Genomic DNA, 21,784 nt, shown 5'->3' on the forward strand with positions numbered 1-21,784 from the left:
AGCATCATCGTCGCAGCAGAATGCTTTTATTGTATGACATACGTTTCTTAACTCACCATGGCAAGCTCCTTGGATTTCGCAGACATCGAGCTGTGCCCACTGGCTGAACTGGTAAGTATAGTCACTGTTTACTCGGCATATGTAAAAACCAGCATCCTCTGCACTTACTTGGTTGAGCACCAGTTCTTGGGTATTGCCACGTGGAACCTGAGTTAGAAACAAAAAATAAATAAAATGCAAATTGCAACGATGGAGGATAAAGCACAATAGTACTTCCTTTTTCATACAAGAACTATAATCAAATATGAACATATGAACATTAAAGGAGCTATGCTGGATCAGGCCAAAGGTCCATGTAGTCCAACATTCTGTTATCCAAGTGGCCAACTAGACTCTATAGGAAGCTTGGAAGTGGGACCTGAATACCACAGCACTCTCCCCACGTTATTCCAGCAACTGACAGTCAGAAGCAAGCCAGTAGAGGCAGAATATAGCAATCATAGCTAAAAAAAAGTCTTATCATCAAAGAATTCATCAAGAATTTCAAGCCATACAAGTTAATAGCCTGTGGGAGGGAAATGCCATAGTTTTAATTATGCACTGTGCAATTAATTATTTTATTTTGGCTATCTTGGATCTTCCAATAGTCCAATAGCCTCTTTGGATGGCCATGAGTACTAGTATTTCCAATTTGTCCACACCATTTGTAATTGAATAAACCTCGCTTTTTCAAAAAGAAAAAGGCCAAATGTTTATAGGCGAGTTGCTCTAATTCCCTGGCCATTTTGGGTGCCCTTTTCTGAATCCTTTCTAGATCTACAATATCCTTTTAAACGTGAAGCAACCAGAACTGTACACAACATTCCAAGTATGGTCTCACCATTGCAGAATGGCATTATGATATTGGCAGTTTTATTTACCAGCTAAGAATAATGACCATTTTGCTTCACAGTTTACTTATCACCACTCCCATTATTCCCAGAGCTTCCTTGTAAATTGATTTACCGCTTTGTTTTCTTTGAACCACTGATAATGAAGAAGTGGATAACCAGCTGCCCAGCAGCTTAGCTTCACTGTTTGGCCAGATAAAACAGCTTGAGATTCTGGTTCTACAACTATCGTTATACCTGTAAAAAAAAAGAAAAGACAAGCCATGTTTAATGCAAAAGATTGAACCATTTACACTTGATGTTTTATTATTAACGTAATTGTGAATTGTTTGCAAGACAATTTGAGAATAAAGTCCTGTTACTTCTTTTGTTTGACATCTCACTGGCTTTTGATATCATTGTGTCAGCCGAACCCAAGCTGGAGGTTTGGTACTCCCAAGCAAACCATGGGTGGTAAATCAAGAACAAACCTTGACTTGGGAATATCTCTAGAGAGAAACAAACCACATGGCCGGGTTCAGATGACAAAGCAAGCCCAAGCCTCTCGTGTGGCCAGAATCACAGACTGACGGTAACCAGAGCACACGGAAAGGCCATTTACCTTCCCGCCCTAGCGGAACCTATTTATCTACTTGCACTGGTTTACTTTCGAACTGCTAGGTTGGCAGAAGCTGGGACAGGGCATCGGGAACTCACCCCGTCACAGGTATTCAAACTGCCAACCTTACAATCGGCAACCTCAAGAGTCTCAGTGGTTTAGACCACAGCGCCAACGAAGACCTTAAGCCAACAAAGGTGAATAAAATCACAACAATGAAGACTTTGACCTCTATATTGCATTGGCAGATGGTCATTAAATTCAATTTGCTCTCTACACAGTCAAGGTTACAATGTTAACATATGCAAGCAGAATATTTCTCATTTGCCTTGAATTTTGATGGGATTGCTGTTATAGAACTCTCAGAAGGAGCACCTGTTTTTATTCAGCACTACTGCAAAGTGGCAACATTATAGCCACATTCACCTTAATGGTCTGTGGCTGATAAGCAACCCCATCCTTTGTGTATACTGTACACAGATGTACAAACAGAGTAGCTTGAACTGACATAGCTAAAGTAATCAACCAGCATGGCACACCTATCTTATTCTGTTGTGAAATAAAATTCCATTCATGATTCACGCATCGCTATGGAGGGGGCATTTGCCTTCATGCTGATGGATTCTCCTTTTGCCTGGCCTAGACATGTTTCGGACTGCCCTCTTCCCCAACCAATTCTACTTTTAAAATGGCTTTTGATCTGATTTCATTTAGATGTAAATTCTGACCCATCGGTTTGTATTTACTTTTTAATATTGAAGATGAAGATGTAAACAATCTCTGTACTTCACTCATTCACAGTCACAGTTTTTGTTTTATTTGCCTTTGATTGATCTGTACATCCTATTTGATTTTTGTGTTACTAAACACAGAGACACATTCCCCCCCCCATCTGACTCTATTTCCAAATATAAACAAATGATACCAAACAGGCATGTGAAGTCGCATACAGAACAACTAATTTGAAACAAGAAATATATAAAGTAAGAAATTTTATGAATGGCAACGTTTTGCGAATTTTTCTTTATGTGATGTAACAGAAGAAAGGAAGCGATTTTGCCCCACCCACTTTTTATTTATTTCTCTTTCTTGTTTGGTTATTGATAACAGATTTTAATGTCTGGTTTCTGATAACGTGACAATGTTTAACTTGTTTTAAGACTCAACTGGTAATACTTAGAAAACTTAGCATTGGTTACTCTACAACAAGGTATTTTCTATGATACTAGGTGTTTAAATGGTAAAGCCCTAAGTAATAAATTATAATTATAATTATATTATTAAAAAGGGAGGGGGAGAGAAAGACGGCTTTGTGGAGCCAAAATTCACATGAGAGATGTTCCATGTCCTCCTGTCCATCATGCATCCTTGGACTAAAACGAGGGGTTTCTACAGTACCTCCAATAAAGGTGATGGATTTTCACACCAGAGGTCCAGTACACACTGCTGTCACTGCATACAAGGCCAACTCAACACCTTAAGGCAAGATGTTACACTGATATGGTGCCACCTAAAAGAGCCTAATTGCATGCATGCTACTTCCTACCACATTCTGTATTAAGACTCTTTCAAGACCCAGACTCATGGTTTTACCAGCAGTCAACTCCCCCACTCTGCCTTATTTATCATTTTTGTTTTGCATGATGAAGAGGTCTGGAGAATTCAAAAGCCTGCACACTATTTCATGATACTGTGGTTGGCCTGACAAACGTATTGCCCTGATATGCATGGGATTTTTCTTATGGGCCAATACTGTTACCTTTACTTTTCATGTGACTCGTATAGCTGTCATTCCACCCCATCCTAAATACTTATTTGCCTTTGTGGCAGCTCACTGCATCAGAACCCTGGCTTCTGAAAGTCTGCTTTATATTTTGTCTTTAGCATACCCTAAGTACACTGGGTCATGGATTGCCAGGTTACATATCTAGTGAGGTGGATTGTGGTCCACAAAATCTTATTCCATAATATATTTGCCAATACAGTTGTACCTCGGTTTAAGAACAGTCCTGTTTACGAATGATTCAGTTTACGAACTCCACAAAAGCAGAAGTAGTGTCCAGGTTTGAGAATTTTACCTCTGTCTAAGAACGGAATCCAAATGGTGGAAGGGCACCGGCAGCGGGAAGCCTCATTAGGGAAAGCGCGCCTCGGTTTCGGTTTAAGAACGGACTTCCGGAATGGATTAAGTTTATAAACCAAGGTACCAATGTATTTGTCCTTGCTGCAAGAGACTAAAATGGCTACCAGTCTGAAAAATGTTGCACTTAGCATAAAAGTAGCCTGACTCTGAGTCTGCACATGTAGACCTTTAAAGTCTCCCTCCCAACAGGTGAAGAAAGCTGAAGGGACTTTGATAGCTCCAAAACAAGACAGGTAACTGGAAATGAGAATATAAAGTTGACCATTCTCCCTTCTTTCCCTCCCAGTTATGATTTTAGCCTCCAATATTTTCTTGCCTGTTGGTGGAAGCCTTTCAAGTTCTGAACCAGAAGAGCCAAGCCACTTTCCAAATTTTCAACATAAAGCATAACTCAGATTTAGCAGAACCATAAACTCACTTGGGGGGTTGAGGCACTGAAGTGCCTCAGTGTGTTCTAAGGCCTGCAGCAATTCTGTCAGCTCCAACACAGTGCAACCTCTCTCTCCCATTAGTTGAAGAAGACTCCAGCTCGGACTTCCTTCAGGCTCCAGTACTTGGAGAGAACACTGTTCCAATTCCAGGGAACTGCAAAGAATCATAAAATATAAAAAAGAAAATATTTTTATATTTATATAATTATGAAAGGTAAAGGACCCCTGGACAGTTAAGTCCAGTTAAAGGCAACTATGGGGTTGCAGTGCTCATCTCACAGAGCAACGGGAGCTCACCTTGCCACGGGGATTCAAACCAACAACCTTCTGATCGGCAAGCCCAAGAGGCTCAGTGGTTTAGACCACAGCGCCACCCACGTCCCACTATGATATGACTACGACTAATTATGGGACTAAAAACCTTTCTCCCCTGGAACATGCCTCAAAAACGAGTTCTAGTGCTAGAGTGAAATATGTGAATGTAGACTGCCCAGCTATTTATATCAAACACTTCCTCAATACAACTTCTCGGTTCCTTTTAACAAGAATATGACTCTGTATTTACAGTGATGCTTTAAGCCCCATATTTACTTAACTCTTTTGTCTATAATATTCCAGCTTATCATTAGCCTCATTTCTAGAGAGTGTATATTTACTTTGATGAAGGATTCATGCAATGTTATGAATCCCAGTATCAGAATACTGTTGCTCACAATTTGGCTATCCTGGACAACAGAACAAACTGAAGTGGGAAACCTGCCATCCAGAGGCTACTAAAGCCCGCCCCCCCCCCGCCCCCCGATCGTCCCAGTGCCCTCCAGGGGGCGGTATCATCCACTTTGGGAAACATTGGGCTGGATGATCCTCAGAGTCCCTTCCAACTCTATGATTCTATGAAATTGTTGAAATAAATACACTGCATTGCAGGGGGTGGACTGGATGACCTTTGGGGTCCCTTCTGACTCTGCAATCCTATGATTCTATGAAATGTAATAACTGTGTTCAGCTGATTATATTTTCTTTACCATGATGGGTTCCTTTGGGAAGAAACATAGAGTCCAATATGTTATCCTTTAAATGCTGCCTTGATTCAAAAACCCATTAAAGGAAGCCTAAAGGACGCAGGTGGCGCTGTGGGTTAAAGCCTCAGCGCCTAGGACTTGCCGATCGAAAGGTCGGCGGTTCGAATCCCTGCGGCGGGGTGCGCTCCCGCTGCTCGGTCCCAGCGCCTGCCAACCTAGCAGTTCGAAAGCACCTCAGGATGCAAGTAGATAAATAGGGACCGCTTACCAGCGGGAAGGTAAACGGCGTTTCCGTGTGCGGCTCTGGCTCGCCAGATGCAGCTTTGTCACGCTGGCCACGTGACCTGGAAGTGTCTCCGGACAGCGCTGGCCCCTGGCCTCTTAAGTGAGATGGGCGCACAACCCCAGAGTCTGTCAAGACTGGCCCGTACGGGCAGGGGTACCTTTACCTTTACCTTTAAAGGATAGCTGCTATGGCTATGTTCTACCTGCACTGTCAGGTCTTTCCCCCCTCGCTTTCCAATGAAGTTTTCTATTGTTCTGCTTTTACTGTCTGCTTTTCCAAGATCCACCTGAAAATTATTTTTATTGGAATACTTTGAAATAAGTTAAGACATGACAGCTCAATAGCACACACTTCTCTTGTGCTATTTAAATATTAAAGGGGGAAAGGTACTGAAAATTATTAATATACCAATTTTAGCATGCCTGAAGAGCTGGGCAGATAAATATATAGCTGCCACACACACACACACACACACAAAAATTAATTACAACTTTGATTTTAGATTTGGCCACTGTTGCATCCCTTCCAGTTGCCTAATTTGATTTGTGCTTTGTCCATTCATTAAGTTGCCCATTCATTTTATGAAAGCATGCATTCCTAAAAGAGACATGTCTTCCATTGCGAAACACATACTGTGGTGTAAATCCTTCCAGGAAACCCCAAACCCCATTATCACTTCTTTCGGCCCTTAGAAACAGTGAAGAGGTTTGAGATAACTTTGCGGGAGCCTGATCTTCCTCCTGGTCCCACCTCTTGAAAGCCAGTCTATTATTTTTGTTGGGTTGGCATCTGTCTGTCTCAGGAGTCAATGGAGAAGTGCGCATTTGGCAGAATTGCAGTGCCTGCTGTGGCTGTAAATAACACCCCCCAACAACAACATGGCGGGGGTCACGATGCAGCATATAGAAGTGAACTCAGTCATGGGTGTAGCCAGGATTTTTGTGGGGGGTGGCGGCTTTTGAGGGCAGAACCTCAGATTTATACTGATTTTGATTAGGGGAAGACAGCTCCCTGCCCCTGCCCCCCATAAACTCAGCACACATTAAACAGTCATTTCAAGAGCATCATGCAAACATATCCTTTTGAGCACTGGACCCTGCTTAGCTTTGCAAATGTCCAGGCACTTTTTTGTTTTAGTTTAGCCTTCATATATGGTTCATTTTGCATAACATAAATCCCTGCATGTTTTACGTAAACTAAACCACTCAGAATTCCATTATTACATCCATCAAAACTTCAACAACACTGCTGAATTTATCTTAATGCTGTCAGCATTTTCAAGTATACACAATTCCCCCCAATATATTCCATAAACATGCCCTATCTTCTTTAAACGCATGTTCTTCTTGTTCTCTTATTCTATATGTAAGGTCCGCAAGCCGTGCATATTCCATCAGTTTAAGTTGCCATTCTTCTTTGGTTGGGACCTCGCTGGTTTCCCCATTCTGGGACTAATGAAACACGGGCCGCAGTAGTAGTGGCGTACATAAATAACCTTTTTTGACACCTGGGAATTTCCATCTGAATTATCCCCAACAAAAAGGACTCTGTTTTGTTTTGTTTTGTTTTAGGAAAGTGCTTTTAAACATCCCCCCCCCAAAAAAAAATCCATTATAAATTACAGTATTTCCCAATACTCTTTTACCCTTTTACACGTCCACCACATATGAAAGATTCTTTCATATGGCTTAGCCTTCTCTAGCCCGCTCTTAAAAGCTATGCAAGCGGGCGGCCGTCATGTGGCAGCGAGTTCCACTGTTTAAACTGTGTGCGAAGAAGCACTTTTCTCGCCCTGCCCATCCAGCATCGCTGGGGGAGCGTCTTCCTCCTCCTCCTCATCAACGCAAAGCGCCCACAGGCCAGTCGACGAAGACTCCTGTGGCGCCCGAAAGCCTCGCAAAAAGAGAGAGGCCTGCCTTTCCCTCGACGGCCTGAGGCACCAGCGAGGTCCCCGCACCCCTGACACCTCGCCTCACCTCAGCTTCACGCCGCGGTGGCTGCCGGCCAGCTGCGCCAAGTCCCTCCAGCCTCTGCCCGGAGCCGCCCGGTCCAGAGAGCCGCTCAGCCTCCTCAGCAGCGGCTCCTCGAGGCGGTGGATGGGCAGAGGGGCGGCCGGCGGCAGCGAGCCCGCCATGCCGGTGCCGGTGGAGGAGGCTCGTCCCCTCAGAAAGACTTCTTTTCCCCTCGGACTTTGCGTGCAAAAAGCGAAAGGGAAGCAAGGCGCCGCGAAACTCCTCAGGAAATCCCCGCCCCGTCGTAGCAGGAAGCCCGCGGAGGCCCCGCGCCGGAGCCTCGCCTCGCTTCTCCTCAGCCGCCCGCCCTCTCCAGGCTGTGGGGAAGCCGACACCGGGGCAGGCAGGCAGGCCGCGCCGCCGCCTCTCCGAAATTTCGCGCGCCTTTCCCGCCCCTCTCAGAGGGGACGTCGTGTGTGCCAGGCTTGGGAGGGAGGCACCTGTGTGGCCCCTCTCCAAAATCAGACCTCCTGCCTCCTTGCTGAGGGGTGCGGGTTAATGCCTGCATATTTTTTATTACTTCATTTTCCTTTACCTCTCTCTCTAGCAGCGTCCCGCCTTTCCTGCAAGGAGCTCAAGGTGCCGTGTTGGTGGTAGGAATAATAATAATAAGCAATGCATTATAGGTTTGGACCTGTGCAATGAAATGTTGCAGAGTGCCGTGCTTTCCTGCTTGTTTTCTAAAATGCCTTAGGCCATTCTTGGATGTGGCAAGACTCTATGAAGCAAGATTCTGTGAAGTCTGTTGTGAAACAGATAACACTTGCCCCAGTTTTAGTACTGTACATTAAGATGAGTGTAGCCATAGGGAGGGACAGCTGCCCCCCTAAAAAATCAATAAAATACATAGCAAACTGAGGTTCTGCCCCATCCCCCAAACAAAAGGCTTGCTCCCCCTAACAAAAATCCTGCATTCAGACCTGCTGAACTGCAATACGTAGCCCACTAAAATGCAATATATGAAGCAGACTTCACAGCACCCGATTTTGCTATCTTCGGTGGTTTTCCTTCGTATGCTTAAATACAGTGGTACCTCAGGTTACATACGCTTCGGGTTACATACGCTTCGGGTTACAGATTGCTAACCCAGAAATAGTACCTCGGGTTAAGAACTTTGCTTCAAGATGAGAACAGAAATCGTGCAGTGGCGGATTTGTTCCGGAGGTCTGTTCTTAACCTGAAACTGTTCTTAACCTGAAGTGCCACTTTAGCTAATGGGGCCTCCTGCTGCTGCCGCGCCACCAGAACACGATTTCTGTTCTCATCCTGAAGCAAAGTTCTTAACCCGAGGTACTATTTCTGGGTTAGCGGAGTCTGTAACCTGTAACCTGAAGCATATGTAACCTGAGGTACCACTATATAGGATAGAAGCCTCATACTTCCTGCTGCCCCTTGTAGGATTTCATTGCCCTGCTTCTATCCTCAATGTCTTTCCATGCCAGCATACAGCCTCTCTTGAAAATTGCCCTCCTTGAAAATGGACACAAACACCACTAAGTTTCTTAGTAGGTTCTCCAATTTGCCTCAGCTCTCCTTCCATCTGACTTGTTCAGCTCAGATAAAAGATTTTGTCTGGCTGGCTTCTGTATTGTGTGTGGTTTTTTTAATCATATGGTTGTGACTCTCTTGACTTTCTCACAACTTGTTCCAGATTCTCCCTCTGCCCAGTACTTCATTTCTAATATTAGATGTCCTGCGTCTTAAGACTGGCCTGGTTCCAACCTTCTGACCCGGAGTCCTGTTCAGCTATCCTTGATGTGTGTGTAGTTGCATAAGAAATAAACTTTTCTTATGCTCACTGGTGCAGTACTCTCTCATTATTTCATATGCCCCAGTGCAGCATTATAGTAGTATTTTTAAAAAACTGGACTGCAATATGAGTCCTTTGCTGCACTTCATTAGTTCTTACATACAACACTGATGACATTCATCTCTAGGAACCATTGCAGTCCTTTTGTTCACAGAGAACTTAGTTCCAGCACCTCTCAGGTGGGCACCATTGCCATTGTAAGAGAACAAGGAAGGCATTCTAGGAAAAATAGTGCTGCCTTTATAATCACTTCCACCCCTTTCCAAATACCCTATCTTTCAAAAATCAAGTTGTATTGGTTCCCCATTTATCCCTTTGTAGAGACGGTGGCTGTAGCACTTCCCCCTTGCTTTCTGGTTTCCATCATTTTCCAGGATACTGCTGTCCCACTAGGAGAGACACCTAAGCCCCTCTTCCTTTCTCTTGAAGAGCTGTTTCTGCATGCATTGCAGCTTGACGACCTCATCTGCAACTAGGGGAGAGGAAAGGTGAGGGAAGAAAATACATCCCCACTTCTCTAAAATCGTTTCTGGGAGTTTCTGGAAGTGAGCTATTCTCCTTAACAAAAGAGAGTGCTGAGAAACTTAAACTCACAGGAAAATCCATTCACAGAAACACAGTCATGAATCACTTGGTTGGGAGGGGACTCTGAGGTGTCATCCAGCCCAAAACAGTCACACAGATTTTGGCAGCTTCTCTGATGGAGTTACAAGCACATGATTTGCTGCAAATAATCCTGGGAACTGCAATCTCTTAAGGGTGCTGGGACCTGTAGCTCTGTGGGAGGTAAATAATAGATACCAGGATTCTTTGGGCAACAGGTTGGGAAAAGCTGCTCAGACAGACAGAGGGAAAGGGCATTTGGGGAACACATTCATAATAAGGAAATGGTTAATTCAGATACACTACGTGCATAGAGTGTTTCCCAAAAGCCATTTCTTGTGCAGGAGCAGCAATGTGTCTCCCCCACTATTGATTTGCTTCTTTCATTCTGGTAACAGAAGTTCATTAGTAACATTGAATGGATGCCAAAAGTACAATATTAGGCAAACATGACAGTTTCAAAGTTGTAATTAATGTTTCTCAGGTGATTATAGCAACCAAGTGTGTGAATTAGCAAATCAAGCACACTTCTTCGGGCACTAAAATTTATTAGTGTGTCAGCTTGTTTCAGTACCTTGTGGATTTCCCACTTAAATTTAAACAATATGATGGGAGTACATCCTATTGTCTTTAAGTTTGTAAATAAAAAAATCCAATAAAAAATGTCCACAGAACATGGCATTTAAACATATTAAGTGTGCTTTATTCCACCCCCTCCCTCAAATATTTCCATTGGGACAAAAACAAAATATCATGGGGTGCTTTTTAAAAGCTTTGTTTAGTAAATACAAGTAAAATAAGCATGCTAAATTAGATCACTCCTTATGGCGCCAGAAAATGTTATGATGCAAGCTGAAAATTTTCCAATGCAGATTACCCTAATTTGCATAGAAAGTTTTCGGGAAACACTCTTCTAGGAATGCCATCCTCTTTTAAATGTTTCCTCTCCTGTTCTGAAGTACCCATGAGCAGAGCACTTTCCACTTGGGTGAGGAATTTTTGGCATGCAAACAATGAAAACATGAACTAATGTGCGCTAAAATATTACGACACTGGCTGCATTAACCTTTTTGGCAATGCAATATACGTTCAGCAACGTATCTTAGCAACTGGCACTTAGCCTTGCAAATAACTAATTAAGTGGATGTTGGCTTTTGCATCTTACAAACTGTTTAGATAAGCTGCTTTATTGCACAACTGAGTGTTCACAGTTTTATGAGCAATGAAGTGTTACATTAGACAGACAATGACTCCAATAATATGCTTCTAGTATTTGAATAGTTAAGACTTCTTAAGAGTTAAGAATTAAGATAACTAGATTCTATAGTCCAGTTATCAGGTGCTGGGACTTTGAGGATGTGCAGCTCATTCATACAACTGTAGGCTTGCAGTACTGGGATACCTTGATTTCACTTGGGAAGTTAAGAAACTATGTTTTAAATGGATTTTAAATGTGTTGCGCTTTGGTTGGATGCTTTTAATGCCTAGATTTTAATTCCACTGCAAATTGCTGCATTTACTATTTAAACATGTTGTTGTTTTAATGTATTTTGGACATCACCGTAGACTTTTATAATGAATAGTGGTATATCAATATATTAAATAGACTAATGAATTAGCTGCTGCAGAGAAGGATGTCCTTAAAATAAAATATTGCATCTCTACGAAAAATGATAATAATCTACGGTTGGGTGCAGTTTAGCTGAGTATTACAGGTAGTTGGGCAACAGCAGGGAAACATTTGGTGCAACCCTAACTTTTTTTCAGAGCAGGGTCAAATGTGTCATCTGCCAAATCTCAGAGTAATTTGAAATTCCTTGTTCTGGGAAGTGAATGGGGTGGTAAGTAGGCTTTCAAGTTTTCCTATTGAGTGTGATAGATTAGTGTAGAGGATTAAGGAGGAAAATAATCAAGCAGAGGCAGGATACTTATTTCCTTTTCTTTTATGAGGTTTGTACATCATGCTAGCTGTTTAAATGGCAACATTTCTTTGTATTTCTGATTAAAAGCTAAGATTCCATTTCAGCCGGCTGAATATCTTTTGTTAAAGCTCAACTGTGTTTTACAGTCGGAACACAGAAGGCTACTGATCAACACTCCACATAACCTGCCTCATAGTGCAGGGGGGAGGGGAGTTGGTTGCAGCAGGAGCAGGAGACTCCCTGGCTTCTTCAGCAGCCTGCCTCATCTCTGCCTCCATTTCTGCCTCTAATTCTGGACTGTTCTCTACCACAGCCTCTTCCTGCTCACGAAGCCCTGTTACCTCTTCAGCTTCCAACATCTGTTCCTCCGAGTCTTCTCCCTCTTCTTCTGACCACTCATCGTCATCCCACCACCAATCCCTGGGCTCTGAGCCTTCTTCCCTTGAGGGTTTCCCAGCTGGCACATCCCACCACTCCTTGGCATCCAACCAGTCCATAACATCAAGAGAACTTTACACTAAATCCTGAGGAGGAGGGAGGCAATATTGCAGACAACAGTACACCTGGTACTGGAGATAATCGCTTCATTGATGCACAAGAAACTGAGGTGGTGCTCTAGAGACCTGCTAAATGGCAAGAAACTACAAGAAGGAAGCTGGAGGGAATGACTCATGCTTTCAGTTGCCTCTATTCTAATGCACAGAGTGTGGGAAACAAGCAAGATGAATTGGAGCTCTTAAAACAGGATGGCAAATACGACCTTACAGGCATCACTGAAACCTGGTTGGATGAGACTCATGACTGAAATGTAGAAATTGAGGGATATAACCTATTTGAAAGGAATAGACCTGTTAGGAAGGGAGGGTGTGTAGCATTGTATGTAAAGGGTGTGTACACTTGTGAAGAGATCCATGACCTGGAGCATGGAAGGAGTATGGAGTAAAAATGGTAGGAGAGGGAAACAACAGTGACCCTACGGGTCTGCTATAGACCTCCAAGCCAGACTGAAGACTTGGATGATGCCTTTGTAGAGCAGATTACCAAACATTCAAACAGGAGAGATATAGTCACGGGGGACTTCAGCTATCCCAGTATCTGTTGGAACTCAAATTCTGCCAAGAATGTAAGGTCCAACAAATTTCTCCATTGCCTTGGTGACAATTTCATTTCCCAAAAGGTGGAAGAAGCAACAAGGGGATCATCTGCCTTGGACCTGGTCCTCACCAACACGGAGGAGCTGCTTGATGAAGTGGAAGTGCTGGGAACCTTGGGAGGAGGTGATTGTGTCCTCTTGAGTTTCATGCTGCAGGGGCAAGAGGAAGCTGAGTAGTCAGAGATGCTCTCTGGACTTTAAGAAGGCCAATTTGAAAAAGCTTAGGAAACTACTGGGTGAGATCCCATTGTCAGAAATACCGGTACTCAAAGGGAAGGGAGTGCAAGATGGATATTCAAGGCAGAAATTGTCATGGACTGGCTGGAGTGGTGGGAGGCTAATCCAATGGATTCTCCTGGTTGAGCTATAGCCGTATTGGAGTTCACCGATTGGGTCTGCGTTGCTCTGGGACAGGAGGAAGGAAGTCAAATGACACCGAGGTTGATTCCAAGAAAGAGTTTATTCTGCTCTCCGGATAGCAGAAGGCACTTGCGTGGTGAGTCCACAGCAAGTCCAAAGAAATGAGAAGTTCCATGTAGTATATATATCCTCCAGGCACCCTCTCCCTCCTTCCCCAGGAATCCAACCACGTCAGCCTATGTACACAGGTTGACATCACATATGTTCTTGCTTTGGTATTCTTAACCATAAAAGGGTATTCCTTCCTGTACTTCTGACCATAAAAGGATCTTCCTTCCTGTACTTCTGACCATAAAAGGATCTTCCTCTTCCTACTCTTATCTTGGAGGAAGAGGTCATCATCTTCGAGAACACACTCTGGCGCTGTTCCCAGAATGGGTCTGTTCGTCTTTTGTGGTCAGGACATAAGATAAGGCACAGACGTGTCTTCTCTGTTCTACTGGTACAGTACAGGGTCACCCCTTGCCGTGAGAGAGCTGTTTATACAGCCGTGTCCTTGTTATGCATTTGCTCAACAGCTCAAGTTTTATGCATTTTAGAGTGCTCTCTTGGAGAAAGAGGAAAAAAGGGGTGGGGTTGAGTCAGTTTTAAACTGACTGCACAGAAGCCCATTCCTTCAGAACTTTGGGAAATGTTGTCTTAGCCAAGAGCTAGGATTATTTCAGGCATTATGTAGGCCAGGAGTCATCTGTGTTTTTGGACCAGTGCAAACATTTTGAATTTTGAGAAAGTGCTGTGGTCACCAGTCACAAAATTGATGCCATGTAGGGCATTAAAAAAATTTATTTATTAAATTTATATACTCCCCTTCATCAAAAGATCTCAGGGCGGTTCACACAGCACAGCATGGCTGCCAAGGGGACATGACATAAAACAACATTAAGGAGAATACAGTCAACCTCAAGCTTACCATGGAGCATCTATGTGCAGTTGATCCTGATGGCAGAATTCACACAAGCTGGCTGTACCACACTCTTATGCCCACACTCACCTCATACAGACAAAATGCATCTCTCATTCATACACATATGTGAGAGAATTAAACACATTTCTGGTGGTCTCATTTTAGGTGTGCCATTATATGCTTATTCTCTTTTTGCCTAAATTCTCCTGACTTATATAATGTCTTCAGTGCCCATTTTACCCTCCAGGAACTAACACTGATTTCCATACAAGTGCACTCTCTTCCGCTGGTAACAGTTAAGTCTCGTTAATTTCCTGAGTTAATAGGATTTCCCATTTATTCCCACCTGTCTCAATAATAATAAAAAAAACCCTCTCGTTGAATCTTTCCCAGGCAACTAGAGATGTTGAGGGGATTAATGGCTTTTAATTTCTACTTGAGAAAGCAGATGTTTAACTAAGAACATGCCTATGAACTAAAACTGAGGTACTGAGCTCTAATAATATCAATGCCTTGTTATCTTTCCATTAAAAAGCACGGGGGTTCTTTTTTACGTATCCTGATTCCTGACGGGGGAAGATGTGATCTGAAGCTGCAGGCCCAGAGTCTCCCGCCAAGATCTTCCTGGGAAGAATCACCTGCTGCCTTGTGATGAAATAACCCACCCTTAACTGATCGCTGTGATATGATCAGACCCAGCAAAACAACACTGATATTTTCAGCCTCACTTGCCACAAGCGGGAATTACTTACAACTTGGTTTTGTCTTGGGATATCGCCACAGCAGAGGGAAACAAGTTATCCTTCTTTCTTTGTCACACAAGCCCTTCCGAGGAGAGCCTTACGATGTAAGTATGCACATTTGCTGTTTCAGCTGGCGAAGAGTTTATAGCCTTGTTGTAAAGTTGTATCTGCATTCTCTGTTTTCTTAGGATGTGTAGATAGCTACATATTTATTTCGTTTTCATATTTCCCTAAACCACGTGTTTAACCAGCATTGCTGTTCATTATATTACTTTTGGTAAATTATTTACCTTACTAGACTTTACTAACCTTTCATAGTTGTCGTTTGCAGCACTTGGGGGTGTCCTCAAATAATGTCCCATACCTTTTTATTCAAATTAAGTGCTGAATAATATATTTAGGAGATAAACACTGAAATAAAATTGGCAAACCTGGTCTATGCATAAAGAATGCCTACTATCTCCGTAGTTATGGATGTTTGTAATCGCATTGGAAAAATAGGTTACAGTATGTCTACCTCATTATATGAAATATCTAATGAATTATCATAGATAGTTGTTGACGTGAGTGTGTGTGGCTAATATATAGAATGTGTACACTACATACCCAAAATGCAGACCAAAGAAACTGCACATGTTGAATACGTCGGATACAGTTACGTGATGAACATTTAAAAATAGATGGAAGCAAGATCAGCATGTGTCTGTGATTTACTAGATTTCATTAGCTCCTCTTTAAACTAAAATCTGCATAGGCAATGCTTTTCCTTTCTAAATTAATCAACAATTATTACCACCGGTCAAGAAGGTTAGGAAAAATACATTAAACTTAAACTAGACTTTTTGCAAGAGTTTGCTGGAAAAAAATACCATTGACTTAAATAATTAAGTCACCAGTGCTTAAAACGTCTCAGGACGAAACTAGATTAGACAAGGAGAAAGTGAGAGCAATTTTCCAACTTTACTGAAATTTGGTTGCAATGAGCTCCGAGTATGATCCTTGTATGTTTTCCGCTGGAAAGAAAAAAAACTACTGCTGGCAATTTTGATTGGAGTAATGGTCCATGGGGAAGCACCTCTGCCTCCCACTATTACAACTAAATTCATATCCTACTGCAGCTTCATTTCAGTTAAAAACTATCAGGAGATTGCTCCTGAGTTTCATATATCTCACCTAGTTTGGCTCAAATAGTTTTCAGAATTAGTCCTAAGCAGTAGCAACCAGTGGGGCTGCATTGCTGACTTGTCTTCCCAGTGCTGTATTGCTACAGCAAAAACCTGGTACAGGTGCAGTGGCAGAGCCAATTTGCTGCTTCTGCCACTGCATCCGTACGACACCACACTAAGTGGCCACTGCCTTGCCCCTCCCCTTCTACCTCTCAGTAAGCAGCAGGAGCATGTGATGTCAAGAAGGCTGATGTCAAGCAGCTCAGCCCAACCCGCACCATATCACTAGCCCACTATTGGTCTTAAATCAGAGGAGAAATTGTAGTTTCAAAACGTGTTTCCGAGTGTGTGTGTGTGTGTGTGTGTGTGTATATACACACACACACACACACACACACACACACACACACAGTATTATATGCTCTTAGGTGAGACAGTGGTACCTCAGGTTAAGTACTTAATTCGTTCCAGAGGTCTGTTGTTAACCTGAAACTGTTCTTAACCTGAAGTACCACTTTAGCTAATGGGGCCACCCGCTGCCGCCGGAACACAATTTCTGTTCTCATCCGGAAGCAAAGTTCTTAACCCGAGGAACTATTTCTGAGTTAGTGGAGTCTGTAACCTGAAGCATATGTAACCTGAAGCGTATGTAACCCGAGGTACCACTGTATATGTATGAACATACTTCCATTTTTATATTTTCTCCATCCTTTCTCTATGTTCATAATGGCATATATGAGTTTCTCCCATCTTGTCCTCACACCATCTCTATGAAGTAAGGGAGGCTGAGAGAAGTGAGTGGCTTAAAATCACCCAGTGAGCTTCACAGCTAAGCAAAGATTTGAACCCAGGCCTTGCTGATCCAGTGGAATAGATTGCCTTGGAAGGTGGTGGGTTTTCCTCTGTGGGAGGTACTTAGGCAGAGGCTGGTCAATCACCTGTCAGAGATGCTGCAATTGCAAGATTCCTGCATGAAACAGGGTTGAAATACATTACCTATCCCCACCCAAGGTGGTGATGGTTATTACAATTTTTAACCTGCCCTTCACCCCAACGTCCCAGGGTGGTTTATGACTATTAAAACTTTAATATCGAAACACAATATCATGCAATATTAAAAACAGTTTTAAAACAATGTAAATAAGGTGGCTCCTAAAAATATGCATCTCAAGTGTCAAAAGCCAGGGTGAACGGGTGTGTTTTCAGCATTCTCCAAAACCTGTATGATGAAGGTGCCAGGTGTACTTCGGTGGGAAGCGAGTCCCACGGCTTAGGGGCTGCCACAGTGAATGCCCTTTCCTGGGCTACCACCCACCCAACGTCTGAAGGCAGTGGCCAGTCTTAGCACCTGATAGGCTATAGGGAAGGAGGTAATCTTTCAGGTACTTGGGCCCTGGGTTGTTTAGGGTTTTAAGCAGTAATTTGAACACCTTGAATTGGGCCAGGAAATGAATTGGCATCCTGTTCAACTGTTTCAAAGCAGGCTATATGAGATCTGAAAGGTATCCCACCCAGCAATCGAAGTGCTGCATTTTGGACCGATTGAAGTTTCCAAGTCACCGCAAACTTGGACCCGCTCCTTTGAGGGGAGAACAATCCTGTCCAGAGCAGGATATTATATTTTAATAGAAATACGAAACATCTTACCACAGTGGGGAAAGGTATGACCAGATGCTATCTGTGTGCTCACTTGGTTTGCTGTGCAGGTACACCTGCAATACCCCTGCTTTCCCCCCTCCTGTTTCGTTACCATGAAATTGGACTTGGACCAAACAGTCCTTCAGATAGGAAGGAATGCCCTCTGAGAGCCCTTCTAATAAAGGACTGCCCTCTGCAAAGTAGGACACTCTGAGCACTTAAGAAAAGCAACTTGAACAATATGAACAGTACGAATTGCTGCTTCTGTACAATCAAAGGGAGAACAAGCAACACACGCTTGCTTTTCTCAGCCTTTGGGCCAGGCTGCTCTCTTCTAAGCTCACCTCAACGGGAAGCAAAAATATGTACAAAGCACCCTTCACCAGCATGATTGGTGTGTATAAGAGGAAGTTTGAATGATTGGGTGCAGCTGCCAGAGCTTGATTAAAACAGCAGGTGGCACAAACCGGGACAAATGCGCATGGTGCCTTTTCTCTTCATTTCCCAGGCTCTAGAATTCATGTGAGCTTTGCTTCTTTTGCACCACCTGCATGGATTAAAGCTCCTCCATAGCCATATCACTACAGACCCTGTGCCCTTCTACTGAGGGTTATGGTTGCCTGGGTTACTGTTATCATTTCCCTTCTTAAATGTGACGTTAGCCGTTCTCCTGTTGCACGAAGCACCACCACAAGAGATTGCCATTTTATTTGCAACCGTGTATGCCAGTTCCTTCATTGCTCCCAGACTGCAATGTTCTCAGACTGCAAAATTCTGTCAGATGTGGGTATTCTTATTTGTGGTGCATGAATGCACAAACCATACTGTTTCATCTCCATGGCTTTCTTAAATATTATCTATCCCCATATTTTAAAAATCTGCATAATTGTAAAACTGCAAACCATAAAGGAAAACTATACACTGCATAGAAACTAAGGTATGAAGCAGAGCCCTGACTGAGTAGTTAAAAAAAAAAACAGTCTTGGAAAGCTACTTGGAAAGCCAGTGTGGTGTAGTGGTTAAGAGCGGTAGTCTCCTAATCTGGGGAACCGGGTTCGCGTCTCCGCTCCTCCACATGCAGCTGCTGGGTGACCTTGGGCCAGTCACACTTCTTTGAAGTCTCTCAGCCCCACTCACCTCACAGAGTACTGTATTTGTTGTGGGGGAGGAAGGGAAAGGAGAATGTTAGCCGCTTTGAGACTCCTTAAAGGGAGTGAAAGGCGGGATATCAAATCCAAACTCTTCTTCTTCTTCTTCTTCTCTACTGAGTAGAATAGCACATACCGTATGTGTGAATGTGTAACCATATTGCAGATGCCCCTTTTGCTCAAATTGCCACTGCATAAGTGCTCTTCCTTCCCGGATTCCTAAAACATGTTTTTAGGCATTTGGAATCCTGGGGCATTGGAGGGAAAAACCATTTTGAACAGAAAGGGGTGGCAATGAAATGGGCTGCAGGGAAACTATCTTTCCTATAGGACATCCATGTAACCTTCATTACAGAAGATAGTCCTCTGTTTGAAGGTCTGTCAGAGGACACCCCTCTTTTTGATGGGCTTACCAGGCCAAATCTCATATAAAGATAAAGACCCAAAAGTAGGCCTGGGCAATATATCAATATATCACCCAGGACCGGTATGAGGAGCAGACCATGGTGCTGGTTTCACTCAGCGATATATCACTGGTGAAACTGCCACCGCTCCTGAGTCCCTCTGCTAGCAGCATCTGCTGGAGGGAGTCAAGAGTTCCTTCCTCCAGGAGCAGTAGCAGTTTCACCAGCGATATATCGCTGAGTGAAACCGCCATCCCACTCTGCCCTCATATGCCTCAGAGGGAGAAACGAGCTATATCAGCGAGGCGCCAATACAGCTTGTTCCTCCCTCTGCATCTTTAAACTGCTCGGCTGAGGACTGTGCAGCTGCCCTTGCCTCAGTCAAGCAGTTAAATGAGCCCCCGGCCCGGCACTGGCTCCCGCGAAACCGGCAGCAGGGTGGGGGCTCCGTGAAACTGCTCAGATTGTTGTTCCCCGCAGCAAGCTGTTAAAGGAGCCCCATTGCTCCGTCTGCTTGCATGCAAATATGGAGAGCACCGGGGCTCTCTCAGCTGGGGAGGGGGAACATTCACTCCCCCAGCTGAGTGGTGCAAAGCAGCCCCTCTGCTCCTGCCGCATTCATGTCTCAGTTGGGGAGGGAGAACCTTTGCAATCCCCTGCTGAGCGGCGTGAACAAGCTGCATTGTCCTAGCCCATGAGTGCCTGGATGAAACCGCCTCAGCTCTTGAGGGGAGAGCTGGGTCAGTTTCACCCAGTGTCTCACGGACAGAGGCCAATGCATCTTGTTTTTTCAACATCATGGTATATTGCCAAATTGCAATGTTTGGCTGGCGATACACCGCAATGTTGAAAAGCTGATATTGCCCAGCCCTATCCAAAAGGACACAGGTGGCGCTGTGGGTTAAAGCCTCAGCGCCTAGGACTTGCTGATCGAAAGGTCGGCGGTTCGAATCGCTGCTGCGGGGTGCGCTCCCGCTGCTCGGTCCCAGCGCCTGCCAACCTAGCAGTTCGAAAGCACCTCCGGGTGCAAGTAGATAAATAGGGACCGCTTTCTAGCGGGAAGGTAAACGGCGTTTCCGTGTGCGGCTCTGGTTCGCCAGATGCAGCTTTGTCACGCTGGCCACGTGACCCGGAAGTGTCTTCGGACAGCGCTGGCCCCTGGCCTCTTAAGTGAGATGGGCGCACAACCCCAGAGTCTGTCAAGACTGGCCCGTACGGGCAGGGGTACCTTTACCTTTACCTATCCAAAAGGAGGGAGAGCAGCCGGAGGCTTGAAGTTGCCCATCAGTAATTACTGCCTAGAGAGCAGAGGAAGCAGGCACAAAGGTCACCTGGGCAAATTCTTCCTCACTAAAGTGAGATGTACCATATTTATATTAAAAATTACAGTTAATAGTAATTTAGAAATAATGACATTCTGAATTATTAGTAATTTAGAAATAATTATAGTGTAATTATGTCTAAATTAGTATATGCAGATTTCATGCAAACCTGTATCCGCCTTTGTTCTCTTTGAGAGTGATTCATTCCTTCCATCTCCCTCTGTACTTTGCTGTATCTCAACTCAAAATTGCAGCAGCTGCTTTCATTTTTAAAGTTGGGGTTTCATTATGCATACATGTGTATAGTTTGCTCCTTTATGATATCCTTATTCTGCATTACCTTTCCCCCCACCCCTTACTTATTTTCACCTGCAAAAACTAAGTTGAGATGATTGCTGATCATCTTCATTCTACCATTGCATTTTATTATCTTCAGAAAATTACTCCCTTAAGTGAGGCCATACCTCCATTTCTTGCAGGCCTTAATAAATTCAAATTATATTTTCTAAGGTGGCTATTTATCTCGCATCCTTTCACATTATGCTTCCCCCCTGCTCATCACAGTAATTCTGTTACATGAGACCATGGGAGAATGCTACAGCTCCTGATATCAGAGCACACCTGCTACATCCTGGTTTTTCTTCTTCATTTGTGTGCCACGCAACGCTTTGTGTGTTTCTTGCTGCCATTAAACCAGATGCGCTGATAATGGCTATAGCTGGTTGAATGCAATAGATTTGATGCTAATGCAAAGGCACAGAGCCTTCAATGGCATATGATCAGCTAGCAGAATGCCACAGATTGTCAGGATATACTGGTGCAGCAATCCTTGCTTATAAGAACATAATGGGTTGTATGCTGCCGGTGTCCTCATGTTCATGGAAGACTCTTTGATTCAGCAAAATAATGAAAAGGGGAGGGAAACCATTTTGACAAATTGACCATTTGCCCATTTCTCCTAAAGGCTCGTTCATTTGGGCAAATGGGACACCATCCTACCAACTTTAGTCTCTCCTTAGCTGTGTTGGTCTGCCGTAGTCGAAACAAAATTTTAAAATTCCTTCCAATAGCACCTTAGAGACCAACTACGGTAAGCTTGTTATTGGTATGAGCTTTCATGTGCATGCACAGTTCAGATACACTGAACCAGAAGTCACCAGACCCTTATA

General features: G+C 43.7%; 2 protein-coding genes across 5 annotated transcripts in view; one reads left to right on the forward strand and one right to left on the reverse strand.

Annotated features, from left to right (window-relative positions):
- MALT1 (MALT1 paracaspase) overlaps positions 1–8,413 on the reverse strand; it is a 38,933-nt gene extending 30,520 nt beyond the window's left edge. For 2 of the 4 annotated variants that reach the window (XM_081929670.1, XM_081929669.1), the window contains exons 1-4: positions 7,347–7,856; positions 4,050–4,216; positions 1,006–1,127; positions 57–207 (exon numbers count right to left, since the gene is read on the reverse strand). In XM_081929670.1, coding sequence (XP_081785796.1) covers positions 57–207; positions 1,006–1,127; positions 4,050–4,216; positions 7,347–7,504 — 598 coding nt within the window. In that variant the 5' untranslated portion in view covers positions 7,505–7,856. Of the gene's footprint in view, positions 1–56; positions 208–1,005; positions 1,128–4,049; positions 4,217–7,015; positions 7,069–7,346; positions 7,857–7,917 lie in introns of those variants that run through there. The other 2 variants (XM_081929672.1, XM_081929671.1) reach the window with 2 other exon arrangements.
- A 5,885-nt stretch (positions 8,414–14,298) lies between these two features.
- Positions 14,299–21,784, forward strand: part of ALPK2 (alpha kinase 2) — a 57,943-nt gene continuing 50,457 nt past the window's right edge. The window contains exon 1 of the mRNA XM_081929537.1: positions 14,299–15,041. The gene's annotated coding sequence lies outside the window, so the exon portion shown is untranslated. The remainder of the gene's footprint in view (positions 15,042–21,784) is intronic.

Source organism: Podarcis melisellensis (genome assembly GCF_964234715.1).
Source record: "Podarcis melisellensis genome assembly, chromosome: 11".
NCBI lineage: Eukaryota > Metazoa > Chordata > Lepidosauria > Squamata > Lacertidae > Podarcis > Podarcis melisellensis.